Genomic DNA, 14,335 nt, shown 5'->3' with positions numbered 1-14,335 from the left:
AGAAAAATGGATTTATATTTTTAAGTTTTACTTCTCATTATATTCTCTAATGCGTAAAGTCCCCCACTCGCAAGCTACTGGCTTCACTAACACTCAGTTTAAACAGATTTGAAGTATACAATCATGTATCCTCAAAATAAAGGTGTCCATTTGAATGCAAAGTGTTCAAAGTCAGGACTTCTGCCTTTTGCATGTTTATAAAAAGAGAACAGAGAGTCTACTGAAGAAAGAGACTAGGAAAGAAAACCAAGAAATAAACACCCAGGATATGTTTACGCTCCAACAATCACTAATAAGCTTACTGAAAGAGCATTTTAGAGACAGCAAAAAGCTAATCTGAGTAAGTTATCTATGGTTGTTATTTGTGCTCAGCCCCATTATGTAGCAGTCTGTAATATCAAGTCACCTGGAAGGGACTATACCTGCACTTTCCAGTTCTCTAGACTACGAAGGAAAGGAACAGCTGAGAAAGTGAAGAGGTGCTATAGCACTAGTTAAGGGTAACACTGCAACTTCAAGGACATTTATTAACATACATTCATTTTAAGGCACTGCTGGCACATGTATTCCTATGCTCCCAGACTGAGTGCTGATCTTTGCAGTCTTAACAAGCTTCTTTCAAAGCTAAGATTGCTCTTGCCATGTTTGTTATAAAGTTTGTATTTTACATCTTAAATGACAAGCTCTATTGCAGCAAAACCCCAGCCTGGTTTGAGGAACTTTCTAGCTTCGCTTTGTTTCAAACACAGGAAAACTCCCACTCCCCAGCCTGCCCCAAACACTTGTATAAAAAGTATTGCTCCATAAAAGCAAGCACTGCCTGCCTAATCCCTAATTTCTAGTGATATTCAGAGATCCAAAAGAAGCAAAGGCATACATTTCATCCTAACACTACACACAGAGCCAGCTTTTCCTGGATCCTAGAATTACTCCTTAGGCACAACAAACCAAACCGCTATAAAGTGCGGAGTGCTCTTAGGCCAGCTCAGGACTCTCTTCCAAGCTGATGTGACTCAAAGCACGGGTATTTTATCACTACAAACTCCTAACTTCTAGCACTGGGGTGGCCATAAATGATTTTTACCATGTCATAAAGCCAGAAATCACCCAGATGGAGTGATTTCTCTACCCACAGTACACTTGGGGCACAGATACAGCTATGTGAAGAAGAAGCTGAAGCAATACAAGCCCTCTGATTCAGAGATCTGGGATTAACTGTAAGTGTCCCTATATTCTCCTTTCCTCAGCCACTTTTTTTCCTTCCCCACCCTGAATTACTGCTCTGGACAAATTGTGACCTCTTATGTCCCCGATTGGGAATTATAACTTGGCTTCTGGTGCTCTTCCTGGGACAGCACAGTATTATGGGCAGAGGCACCTCACTGGCAGCCAGGAGACCTGGTTTCTGTCTGAACAAGCTGTCCATCTCTTTTGTATTTGCCCATCACTCCATCTAGCCAGACTTTTGTCCTCATCCTTCCCATCTCCTTGAAGTGCTCATCAAGTCTGCCTCCACCTAGGACCTACTATTCCTTATTAAATACTGATTTTAGGAGAAATGATACCCAGCGCTTTTACAGGTTCATCTTTTTACAAGGAATTACCAGAAACTCTGATGAGACCAGATGAAAAAGGGCAGCATTTTACCCCTTCTTAAGGGTATTTACCCACATGTGGAAGGTGACTGAGAATCTGAGATGATTTGCTCAGTGAGCAAACTGGGAACAAAACAAAGGTTTTGATTCCCAGTTCTCCATTTTAACCAGTGGATAATACTCTCACTCGAGATGAAACCTGGTACCTCTACCTCTGCCACTTGTAAATCATTATCCAGAAGTTCTACCTAAGAGTGCTTTTCTTTCTTAACTCTTCTCTTGTGAAGAAAACATGGTCCTGTACTAAGGGAGTAACTTACTTGCAGCGTCTCCCAAAATAAAAGAAGCGAGGCATGTGTGCTTCCACATACACACAGTGGCTACCAAAAGCAACAAGAATTCAACATAAGTAATTCAAGAGTAATTTAATCTCAACTAAATTCAGCTGATATTTATAAGCCCATGTGTTTTAATTAGATGATAATCTGCTACTTGATTTTCAGATTGAGGAAACGATGGGAAAGCCCTTTCCCATTTCCTGTTACGGTTTATGGAATATAGTAGTAACTACAATTAGAAGCACCTCCAAGTAAACCGAGCTGAAACAACATTTACAGCTGGTTGCTGATGTCCCCCTCAAAATGTATGTCCACTTTGTGTGACCTGCAAAACCCAGTGCTTCTGCCCCTCCTAAAAGTCTGACTTAAATCCAAACCACGGCTATGTAACTCCGAGATGTTTCTTTTATAGCATCTGATGAGTAATTGAATAGATATAAAGCACTACAGTGATGTAGTCAACTCCAGGAAAAAACCATACTCCTGAATCTGGCTTTATGTGCTGTCTAATATCAAGAGGAACCCAGCAGTGTAAAAAAAGCCCCAATTTCACCTCTCATCAGTTCTGTGAGCATTTGATTCAGAGACCAAATAAGCCTGATATGCCTCGTGATGTTATTGCCCTTTCAGGAAACACCTCCCAGTACAGGAAGCTAATCTTGGGTTAAACTGAGGATTGAATCTATGAGTATCTCTTGGTATCTCAACACTTGATTGTTTCTGAAACAAGCTCTGAATTGTATTTACAGTGCACGGCCACTGGAATACAAATGTATTTGAAAACATAATCAAGTGAAAATCATTATATTGAAGACAGAAATGAAAAAAGCCAAAACCTAGATGATCAGAATGTATCTTGAGAGTTTCTCATCTGCACTACCTGAAATAAACACAGTAGGTAACTTCAAATGGATTCATCTTTCCAAACACTGAGAAATAGGTTGCTTTGGTTTTCTGAAATGTGTTGGTGCCTGGCTGCTTTCTCAAGTCAGCTAGGATTGAAAAACGGATCCCAAGTCAGGTATTCCCTAAAGGACCTGACTGTGGTTAGGGATGAGCTTCCTGAACACTCCTGCAGATTTGATTAGGATAAACTCAAGATCCCGATTTTGATCTTTGAACACTGCTACAGTTCTTAGGTCAAGCAAAAATGTCTGATGTAAAAGACCTCCTTAAGCCCTTTGACAAATGAAGCATGGTCTTAGCTTTCAACTTTCTTGGCTTTCAGAATGCAAACCCTCAATTCACAGAACTCCTCACCACCAGCAGCAATGGGAAAGCCATTTCAAATAGCTTTGACCTCACATTTGAGGCCAATATCATTTTTTGTAACGTTACTGAAACACATCCTTACATCAACATTTGTAAAGCAAAAACTTCACATGTATAGGGCTCTCGCATCCTCCCCCAAACATACAATGGATAGATTTCAAAGAGAAGGAAAACCCATTGCAGTCTTCCAGTACAACATTATACTCTGAAAAGCTCATTCAATAATTTCTGCATCAGTGCGCTAAATTTTGCCTGAACACAAAATAGCTCAAAAACAATATCCAGTTTAATCCGGAGAGTTCAAGCAAAGAATTCCTCTCAATCCTACATTAAGCTACATCAATGGCTAATTACTTTCATAAGTACCCTATTTCTAATCCAATATAGAACACAGTGAAGTATATATGAATTTCTCACTCTATAATCCTATTAGGGACCTACTTTTCCAGGAGGAGAAGGTTATTCAGGAGAGAATAACAAGACAAAAGATCTCATTTTACGTATGGGTATTGCTAGCTGTTGCCCAGCTGTTTCTTTTTGGATTATATTGACAATAGAGACAGTGATTGCTAAGATTAGGCAAGTTCAGTGTAAGTCACAATAGACAACTGAACTAGCCAACCAAAGGAAGAAAAGATGGCTGGTGAATTGGCACTACAAATCCTCAGTAATTGCCAAAATGCACGCATGAAGCCATAAAATAGACAGACAATTTCACTATGAGACATCTTTCCACCTTTAACACCAGCAAATATGCAACTTCTCCTCATGGAAGTTACACTAGCTCAGTCTTCCTATTCAGAGGTTAAGCCTATTGCTTCCTTTTCAAACTTCTAAGGCAAAATAAAGCCTGGAGAACGCATTCAGCATGGCAGAAAATAAACGATGAGTCAGAGATCTGCGTGCAGATGCAGAGCTACAGTCTTGTTGGGATCAAGGAAACACGGATGGAGTGTTACCATGAGGGGATGCAGACTTTTTAGGAAGGACAGGATGAGAAGATGATGATGAGGAGCTGCCCTTCACAGGAGAGAGCAGCTACAGTGCACAGAGCTTTGCCTGGGTATGGATGAAGTTAGGCCAGGGATGCCAAAGACAACATGAAGGGCTTCTGTTAGTATATAGGTGATGAAAGGAAGACTAGTTAAAACGTGGGCCCATTGCTTAATATGCCAGGGGACCTGGTTACACGGAACATGGAAAAGGCTGAGGTACTGAATGCCACCTTTGCCTCAGTCTTTATTAGGAAGACAAGCCTGCAGGAATCGAGGGCACCAGAGACAGGGGGAAAGACTAGAGAAAGGAAGATGTACTCTTGGTGCAAAAAGGATCAGGTCGGGGAATGCTTAAGTAAAACAGCACACATACATCCATACGTGCAGATGGGATGCACATGAGTGTGGAAGGAGCTGGCAGATGCCACTGCAAGGCCATACTTGACAATCCTTTAGCAATCATGGCAACTGGCAGAAACACACGAAGACTGAAGGAGAGCAAACATCATTCCTGTCTCCAAGAGGGCAAGAAGGAGAACTCTGAGAACTACAGGCTGCTCAGCCCTATCTCAGTTCCAGGGAAGGTAATGGAGTAGCTAATCCTGAAAACCATTTCCAGGCATGCGGACAAGAAGAAACTCCTCAAGAGTAGTCACCATTGAAACATTTGTCATATGCCTACATTTATTCACTGATACAAAACTCAGTAAGTGTAAGCTGTGAAAGCTGTACAATTAAGACCTCTGTTTTCCACTTCAGCTTCTCAACACAAAGCTTAGGACACAGAATAGTCTGTTAAATCCAAGTTAAAGAAGTAGCATCACCTTGTATAACCAACACCCTTGATTAGTTTTGACTAAATACCGATGAGTTATTTAGAAGCTTGGGGGTGGAGGGGCATCATCAAAAGACAAACTTCATGCAGCAATCTGTACTCCTGAATGGAAGTTGCTTCCCAAATGATCTTTTTCAGGTCCATGTTAGAACTTTAGCAGCTGCATGAACTGGAAGTGTTTATGGAATTTGTTCCTAATTTCCAAACACACATGTAGAGCTTCTTGGAGCTGCCTCCCTGCATGCCCAGTATAGAGAATTATATAGTAATTGCATTTGCAATTGTAAATGCAGTATACTGCATTTTCATGCATCACTTAAGTTCACCTCATGTATGTTTTACATGCAGAAAACGCAACATCAAAATATACCACCACTTTTCAGTTTCACTGCTACTCTTTGCCTTTATACTGTTCACAGAAAGAAACTGGAAGGATAGCAAAAGTGATGTTCTCAGTGATTGTAAGCAATCCACCTCATGTAGCAAGTCTGCCGCAGCGAAATACTAAAGAGAACCCCAGAAAGCCAGTATCTATGATAGAATTATCCTCCCTCTGCACCCCTCTAACCTGAAGCTCTGCGTTGCAAAACCTAAGTACATGATGTATTTGATATCTCTCTAGAAAACAGCAGCTAAGACACAAGTTCTAATGATTGCTTTTACAGGTGCCAATACAATGATAGTTTTCAATGCATCTTCACCTTCATATACCCCAAAGCAAGTGACACACAGGTTAATCAATGCCTTAAGATTTAATCAGAAAGTGTTGAGAAAGAAGTCGCCCGTAGTGTGATACAGATAAGCAACAACCTAGCTGAAGTGGATAACTGCTTCACAGGGATTCAAGGAAATACACAATGGGGTAGGCAAGGCAGGCAGAATAAGGCAGAGCAAAACAAATCCTATAAAGATCAGTAACTCCCCCTTAGGTCTCATTAGCTGCAAATGTTTAGCAAACAAGAATGGTTTAGCAACAATCCTTATTTTTGAGTGGGAACTGACATTAATAAAGAAAAGACATAGTCTAAATAACCTTTCTGGGCTATAAAGCCAGCAAGAGAAATGCAGCAGAGCACAGGAGTCCATTCCTTCTTCCCTGCTGCCTTTCCTCTGTCCCCAGCACTGACAGCTCCCAAGGATGGGCTTCTCTAAGGAAAATTATCCTGCCCTTTCGGTTACTCATCCTACTGCTCCTGCCCTAGAAGGCATTTGCTTTAACACATCACTGAAAAAAACCAGCACAATTTCTCCTCATCAGTAGTTACAAAAACAAAGGTTTTCTCGGGTTTGTTTGTTTGCTTTTAAGCAAGAATAATTGCAATTCAGGTTCGGTTTTAAGCTAGTTTTTACAGAGACTAATAGGAAAACCAACCAAACACATCACAAAAATGACACCACAAGAATAGAGGAAGATACATAACTACTACATAGATTAATGTAATGACTGGAAGTCATGCTGCTAAGCCAGCCTGCACAGTTCTAGAGAGGAAAGTGAGAGCTTCCTTTGCTTGATGGCAACAGATGAACCACTCCAGCACAGAAACAAGTCAAGATACGATGGAGAAAACAGGAAAATTACGGAGGCAGGAAATGAGGGGCCTTCAAATCTACTCTTGCTGCTCTTCATTCAACAGCACAGATGGTCTTAACATGAGAAGCAAGCTAAAGAATTGTTCAGTCCTGGGCAAGTCTTCTGTAGAGCATCTTGCCTAGCTTCAGCCATAGCGCTTTAAGATACAGTTCTGAAGTAACTGAAGAGAGGCCAATAAAAGCAAAGAGATGACCAATAAAGAAAGACCAAACAAGCTGGGCATATTTTAGCCTAAAGCAGAGAAAAGGGAGATGTGGGGGGGGGCTCCCACTTGAAGAATTTTAAGACCCAACTAACTAGGTATGCATCAGGAATATGTCTTCACCTTGAAGCAGAGGGAAAGGATGGACCTCTTGAGGTCATTTCCAGCCCTACATTTTTCTAAGATTTGGAAATGGATCAACTGTTCAAACCAGCAACAAATACTTATCTCCAGAGGAAGACACCCCTCTAACAGTGCCGTATTTCCAGCTGACCTTTCTCCAGAATGTTGTCATTTACTCCCATTCCAAAAGATTCTTCCCACACTTTGGTGTCGCTGAGCATCAAGTCCAAAATATCAATCAAGTTCTTTATACATCTCTCTCAGATATAGTAATCTCTCCAGAATTAAAGGACTATAGGTTTTAGGTTTTGATACAACACAATTAGACATCAGGGCTTCAAATAAAATAGTTTTAAACAGAAGGTTAAGGAAGCATTAAAAAATTATCAGCATGTGAGTAGAGCCTGAGCAGAAAGCTCTTTAATGACAGGGAATTTAAGGGAAAATACTTGAGAGAAGGAAATGAATATTCTTTCCAACAGAATGATTTCTTTGAAGACAAAAATCAAAATTATGCAGGTCTTTTTTTTTGCTTCAAAAAAATCACTTTGAAGGTAAAATATACCTACCCAAAGCAATTAGGATGAGAAGAAGAAAGACAGAGAAAAAGAATACTCCAAGGGACAAGTATGCAAAACTGAAAGAGCTAGTCAGTCAAGGTATAATCATCCATTTCCCCTGAATTATATTTATTTAATATGAACATAAAGGTGTGCAGAAGAGATGAATGAGTTACAGGAGGAGGTAAAATGAAAGCTCTAAATGCCGCTCTTCGGAAAGCATCACCATTATCAGATATTAGAGAGAACTACTTGCTGTAAGTCAATCACATTTCTGTTTGAACTCAAGATTAAGCTGTGCATGGCTCCGTTAGCAAATACTAGGAGAAGAGAAATAGAAGATTACTGAAGGAATACTACTACAACAGTTAGTAGTGCCTGACAGACTCCAGTCTCGGTTTTAGCAGGAGGAGAACTCAGCCATCAAACTTCCCACAGGTGACAAAAGAAATGTTAACTTTTACTTTGAGACTACAGTCTTCCTCTCCAACTCTGCTCTTCACTCCGAAGAACAGGAAGAAACTGAGCTTTCCCTGGCCTCTGTCGTACACTTGCCATGAGATGAAACACAAAATACGTGTTAGAGTCTGCTGCATGAACAGAACTGCTCATACATTTGTAAGTTGTACCAGATACCTGTCTTGTGCCTTTGCCCTGAAAGTCAGCTTTACACATTATTTTCTTTTATTAAGCAATTTATTTATGAAGTCCTGCTCAAAACAACTGAAAATCCTAAAGACATGCAAAAAAGATCCTTAGTAACCTCACATCACACTGCGTTCCATGGCTCCGCTACAAAAATGAGGAAGGACTTCAATGCAGTATTTAGCATCACAAGCCCAGCTCAACACTTCTGGGGCAGAAACCTAGGATAATTTATAATTTAAAGGGCATTACAGAAAACAAGAACATATTCTCCTTTCAGTCATGCTTCCTCACCCAGCATATACATTTATAGATAACATCTGTACTTGCCTTTAGTCACGTACTATGCCCTGTGCTTATTTAGAAACAATTCAAAAAGAAAAGTAGACTTCCTAGTTTATTACCCATCTCACTTGACAAAGCAGAATTCCTCTAAGGCTTCACAAGAAGAATGAAGAGGATATACTTTGTTTCAGCTCTAGGTAAGAGGCATCACATGTTCCTCTAGTCAACCCTTGCTAAAGGCACAGCAAGTTTTTTCCGAGGCTGCATCAAAGGCCTAGCTCTGATGGATGTATAAAATAAGACATCCCTAGAGCAGAGGTCTCAAGCAGAAAAAAGACCAGTGGGCTTAGGGAAAAAAGGTATTTGAGGCTATCTGTGTGCTTTTAAAAAGTGTGGCTGGGAATAAAAGTTAATGTGGAGAAAATACTACACTGCCTGCCACAGTTTGTTAAAGTACCATGCACAGAGCAGGCAGCTGCTTCAGTAACTGCTCCTCCAGATGTTACTTTCATTGAGATGACTTCAACAGCTTCACGTTTACTATTAACGTACCTGTCCTGACTTCCTTCTGTGATGTGATAGAGACGATTGGCACCTCCATCAGCACAAGCTCTCAATGCAGCTGCAAGTGAAGAAATAGAGCATCAATGCATTGGCATTACAAACAAACACAACCAGTTACTCCATTACTGACATTTCTGTGTAATCTCAATTGTTCACTGCAGCATAGGGAAAAAAGTTGAAATCTCACATGGCTTTTATCTTCCTATACTTGACTGCTTCCCTTGTTTCTCTAAATAGACATTTGAAATGATTTTATCAGACTAGTCTAATCTTCATCTGTCTATGCCACTGTACTTCACAAATAGCTTATTTCTATCTACCCTAACCTACTGCCCATCAGCTTAACTGCATGGGGGCAAGCATTCAAAACCTGGATGGGTATGTACTTCTCTGAACAGGTAGGGATTTAAACCTGGCAATCTGCTCACCGATGACCTGCATAAAAACTGGGGCAAAAAAAAATTAATTAGGCATGACAATACCTGTTTTCTCTTTTTTCTTCCCCTCCTATGACACACAAATGAACACTCTACTGCATTCAAGGCCAGGATGGATGTGGTTCCGGACAACCTGATCTAGCTGAAGATGGACCTGCTCATTGCAGTCCAAAGTCATCTTGGACTAGATGACCTTTGCAGGCCCCTTCCAACGCAAACTATTCTACGATTCTATGACAACAGCTCCTATACTGTTCCACAGACTGTTTGAATCATCTGATAAAAAGCAGGTGGGTTAGGTCTTGGCTTTAAATCTTGACCTATGCTGGTACAAAAGGAACAAAACCACAATAATTTTCCATGCTTCCACATAACCTGCAGACCACAAAGGGTACCGTGCCAGTTGATTTTAAACAAGCACAAACATGCAGTTCTTCTGTGATCCCTTTGTTTACATAGACTTAAGTCAGAGAAAAGAGAGAAGCTGAAGAATATTACAAAATCAGGCATAACTTGGTATATTTTATTCATAAGCATCCCTATAAATCACCAGATAACTAAACACACAGTTCTTTCATGAGACTTTATTAAAGATGGTAAGCTGTTAAAGATTGAAAATGACCATCTTGTCTTAGCAGTCTTTATCAGTTTTGCTCTGAGATGCACAAGTTAGATAAGTGCAGCACACATGCTAAAAGAAGCTGTAGCATCTATACTACAGCAGTGTTCCTTCCAGGTCTGCAGGCAAAGAGAGACCAACTGGTAGACCCAAGAGGGCTGGAAATCAGAGGATCGGAGGGAAGGAGGGGAAAAGGAAAAAGAGGAGAGACAAAGAATGAAACAGCCTGCTCAAGTATTGGGAAAGAAAGGTATAAAACCTCAGATCAGGCACTTCCTGCTGCTGAGAATCCAATTTTCAGCTAAAGCTGCTTTGCTTTGGTGTTAATTTCTCAGTTACAACGACCTCTCAGCAGTGATACAAACCTACAGTTTTCCTTTTGGCACTCATTAGGAGGACAATCACCTATGCCCCTAGCTTAGCCAGCCTATGCAAACTGGGAGAACAAAGTTCGTCTCTACACCTGCTCCCATCTTTGAGCTGTTCTTTCTTATTTGGCTGCTGAACTCCCACAACAGGGGAAGTTCTGTGTGCATATATCCACCATGCAGTACTCATGCGACCTCGGATGAGGCTTTTGGGGCAAAAAGAAGCAAGCAGGACAGCACAAAAGATACCAGCTCATCACAGGTAGCTTTGGGCATAGCAGCTTTTTTCCTGCAGGCACCAAGCATGTGCAGGGCAGGAGAACAAGCACTGTGCTCCTCAGTATCTCTTCTAGCACTGCTCCTGTGACGCCTGCTCTCTTCATAGTATCACAACTACACACTATGGCAATCAGACTCTTGGGCAGACCATGTTCTCCGTCTCCTTGTCTTACTTCACCCAGTCTTTCAGCCACCATCCAAACCCATATTAACAACCCAAGGTCAAGCAGATTTGGTCCTGACAAATTCCACTAAGTGGGACCATTTCTAAATTATGGTAGCTGGCCAGCCACTTACAATGGGTAATCACTGCGTTAGGCTATTGCCACGTTCCTCATCAATCCTGATGAATGTAAACATCACAAGACAAGAACAACAACCCTTTTTACCCACTCTGTTTGACTGGAAGCGTTTAACTTCTCCTCTCACTTGAGGTTACAGCTGAAACTGGATTAATGTAATTTCTTTCACCTTAAACTGGATTAATGTAATTCCTTTCACCTTGGCGTATTTGTTAAGTTCTCTCAGGGAGTTCAGGTCACACAGACTTTAGTAATGGCTTACTGCAAGAAGAGTATGTAGTACCTGTCCTTAAATTAGCTGCCATGTCCATCAGTTTATTTAGCAGATATAAGGCATCTAAGTGAGGCCTAGGACCTAAGCAATTACAGAATCTCTTCTCTCTCCTTGAGCTACAAAAGCAGGTAACCAATGGAGGCACTCCTTATAGTCAAAACTAAGAAGGCCACAGAAAAACTATTTGCTAACACTGGGTACAGAACCTTCCTAAAGGGTGCTTCCTAGGCAAAGACAGCCCTGTTTTTTTCCTTCCTGGAACAGTGCTTTTTTACATCTGTTCTCCCACATTTTAAGCAAGTGGCTTATAACTTCTGAGAAAACAAAAAGAAGGGACGAGATACAGAGAAAGAGAGACGAAAGAGGCTATTACCTGTCTTACTTTAAGACAGCCAGAGTTTTAACTACTGTATATTATCTCAATGGACTTACCACAAGCGAAGCCTGGCCTAAGATCTCTTCACCTGATCTTGTTTTAAAACAACATCACCAAAGCTCCCCAAGTATTATAGAAGTCAGTCTTCCATTAGTCTGGTTCATGTAAAACTACTGAGATTCTCCCAAAGACCTGAAGGTGCCTAAGTAACAGGCCTGACACACTTGTATGCTGTACGCATGGATATGGGGCTGCTGTTTGGGATCTCAAATCACAATAGTTGCCTTAGATGACTTCAATTTAAAGCTGTCCCGCACACATTTATTATTATAGATAAGAATAAATAATAATAATAGAATAATTAAACTTCAGCAGCACTGGAAAGTTATTTAGAGAAAATATTTATGAGGTACTGATCCTTTACCAGCAAGTTAATAACTTACACCGGAATGAACCAAAGCCCCTGGTGCTTTAAGTAACTAGCAGGTAATTAACTGATTGGCTGGAGGCCAGTAAATCATATTATTTCTACAGCTATGAAGCAAGCCTTGCTTGATAAGAAGTAATGATATGTATTAGGTGGAAGAACATGTATCCTTATTACCTGGATGTGTTTAAGGAGACAGTCAGCAATTCCACCTGTACAATTCAGATAGAAAACTCTCTATGAAAAGATAATAGGAACTGATTTTATACAGTGCCTTTTATATTAGAGACAAAATTGCTTTACAAACAACAATTTGGCCAAGATGCACCATAGCAACTGTGTAGGCAAACCTGGAAGTCTCTAGGCACTTTGCAATGGCCCCCACAAAACCTCATTAATGATTTCAGCAGAAACTGAAGTCCTGAACAAGATGAGGGCTTTGTTTTGCTTGGCATTGTGAAAACAGAGACACTTTCTTCCAAGAAGTTTACAATTTAAACATATGTGAAAAAGAAAAACCGAATGAAAAGGTGGAAAGTGACACAGGAACAAAGTGCTTATGGTCACGCATGGGTCTAAGACAAGTTATCTTCCAAAGACAAGTTACCTGACCAAAATGGATGGTAGGGCTTGTAGAGGGAAGAATAACTTAAGTGGTCAGCCAGAACACATTAGATCTTGCACACACCTTCTCTTCTGACCCAAAGCTTATCATCCCATTACTGGACACCCCTTGATTTTCCCACATGTGCTGCACATGGAAGTAATCTCTAGTTTAAGTATGTTAGGAACAGCTAAGTCAGTAAAGACATTCTCTAAAGGCCTTTAGTTAATCCTGCCTCTGTGAACTGAGCCAGACTAGGAAATGGTCACTCAGGTAGATTGCTGAGCTCTGATGGGTCAAGGAGGATCAACACCTCCAGCAAAGATGCTGTGATACGCAATAGGGAGCAGTAGCTTTTCCAGCCAGCACAACTGGAAGCAGAGGAGACTCGTGTTCGTGGCCATCCTGCTCAGCTGGAGAGCCCCAAGGTACCATGCCATGCTTTTGTTATTAGAAGACATGGCACTAAGAGCACTGGAGTGCAAGAGCACTGCAGCACCAGCTCAGTGTGTGAATCTGCTCTCTTTGGCATTACAAGAAATCAAAACCTTTCCAACCTGACTATTCTGCATTAAACTCCACTCCTCAGAAATAGCCCGCTCTGTCAAATTACCGCCTTTTCTATCAGTCAGATTCCTTTCTGATACAACTCAATGTCATTCAGTGAACTAGAGAATGGAGATGTATCCAGAAAATCCACTGTTTCATTGTTATGCTTGCTGGAAGAGTACAGAAGGGGAACTCAATGCCACTGCCAATTGCTACCCAAGTTACAGGGAGCAGCGTATGTTCAGTCCAGTAGTGTCTGAGATTACAGCAAGAGTAAATACCCTTAAGCTCTAGCTATGCTGAGGAAGAGTTACATTGAGAGCATATTATCAGTCCATGATATCTCTGAAAAGAGTTTCTTACAGGCAATGTGAATGAAGCAACCAAAATCCTTCTGAGTAATGATGTCCTTCATTTTAAATGGTGTCTCTTCTGTTAGGAACCAGTGAACTATTTCCCCTTAGTGACTTAACTTGAGAGAGCAATTTTAGGCCTCATCATTAGTGATTATGGTTTTACAAAAATTATTCTAACAAAACAAAAATTATGGAAACAATTTGTATTATATTTGTACTTTCTTGTTTGGTAAACATAAATACTTCCTGTCACTGTGAGACAGCGTATAAAAGACGTATCAAACACAAAAAGGAAGGTCATTGCTCTGAGATAACAAGACCTGAAGCTTTTTGCAGAAGAGAAGCACATATTTTGTCACACCATGAATAGTCCTGCAAACTCAGGTGGGGCAAAAGACTCTCAGAACAGATGCAATTCTTGCAGACTAAGATGAGAGCATACAAAGGAAATGCATTTATAGACAGTACCAATACCTGGGGATCAAAAGCACAACTTCATTATTCCTGTTCTATTATTTCTTGCAATTAGCATTTAATTTTTTTTCAAATGGATCTTGAAATGAATCCATGGTTTTGCCTAAATTCAAATTTATCACATCTACTCCTAAACTTCCTTACTATATCCCCTCTGTTCCTTTTCTAATTTTACACAAGTTCTTCTAGGTCTGCAATCTCTTTCTCTCACTCCTTTATTGATTCAGTAACCTGGTAACCATAATTAACCTGCCAGCATAATGTA

General features: G+C 40.6%; 1 protein-coding gene across 10 annotated transcripts in view; it reads right to left on the bottom strand.

Annotated features, from left to right (window-relative positions):
- Positions 1-14,335, bottom strand: part of TPK1 (thiamin pyrophosphokinase 1) — a 284,251-nt gene that overhangs the window by 161,709 nt on the left and 108,207 nt on the right. For 5 of the 10 annotated variants that reach the window (XM_061464636.1, XM_061464643.1, XM_061464641.1 and 2 more), the window contains one exon: positions 8,994-9,063. The exons of the other annotated variants lie outside the window; for them this stretch is intronic. In XM_061464636.1, coding sequence (XP_061320620.1) covers positions 8,994-9,063 — 70 coding nt within the window. The remainder of the gene's footprint in view (positions 1-8,993; positions 9,064-14,335) is intronic. 10 annotated transcript variants of the gene reach the window in all.

Source organism: Pezoporus flaviventris, unplaced genomic scaffold (assembly GCF_033815535.1).
Source record: "Pezoporus flaviventris isolate CSIRO_AGI_PZ_B2104156 unplaced genomic scaffold, CSIRO_AGI_Pfla_v1 ptg000037l, whole genome shotgun sequence".
In the NCBI taxonomy this organism is placed as follows: Eukaryota; Metazoa; Chordata; class Aves; order Psittaciformes; family Psittacidae; genus Pezoporus; species Pezoporus flaviventris.
This window is presented reverse-complemented; position numbering and strand designations above follow the sequence as displayed.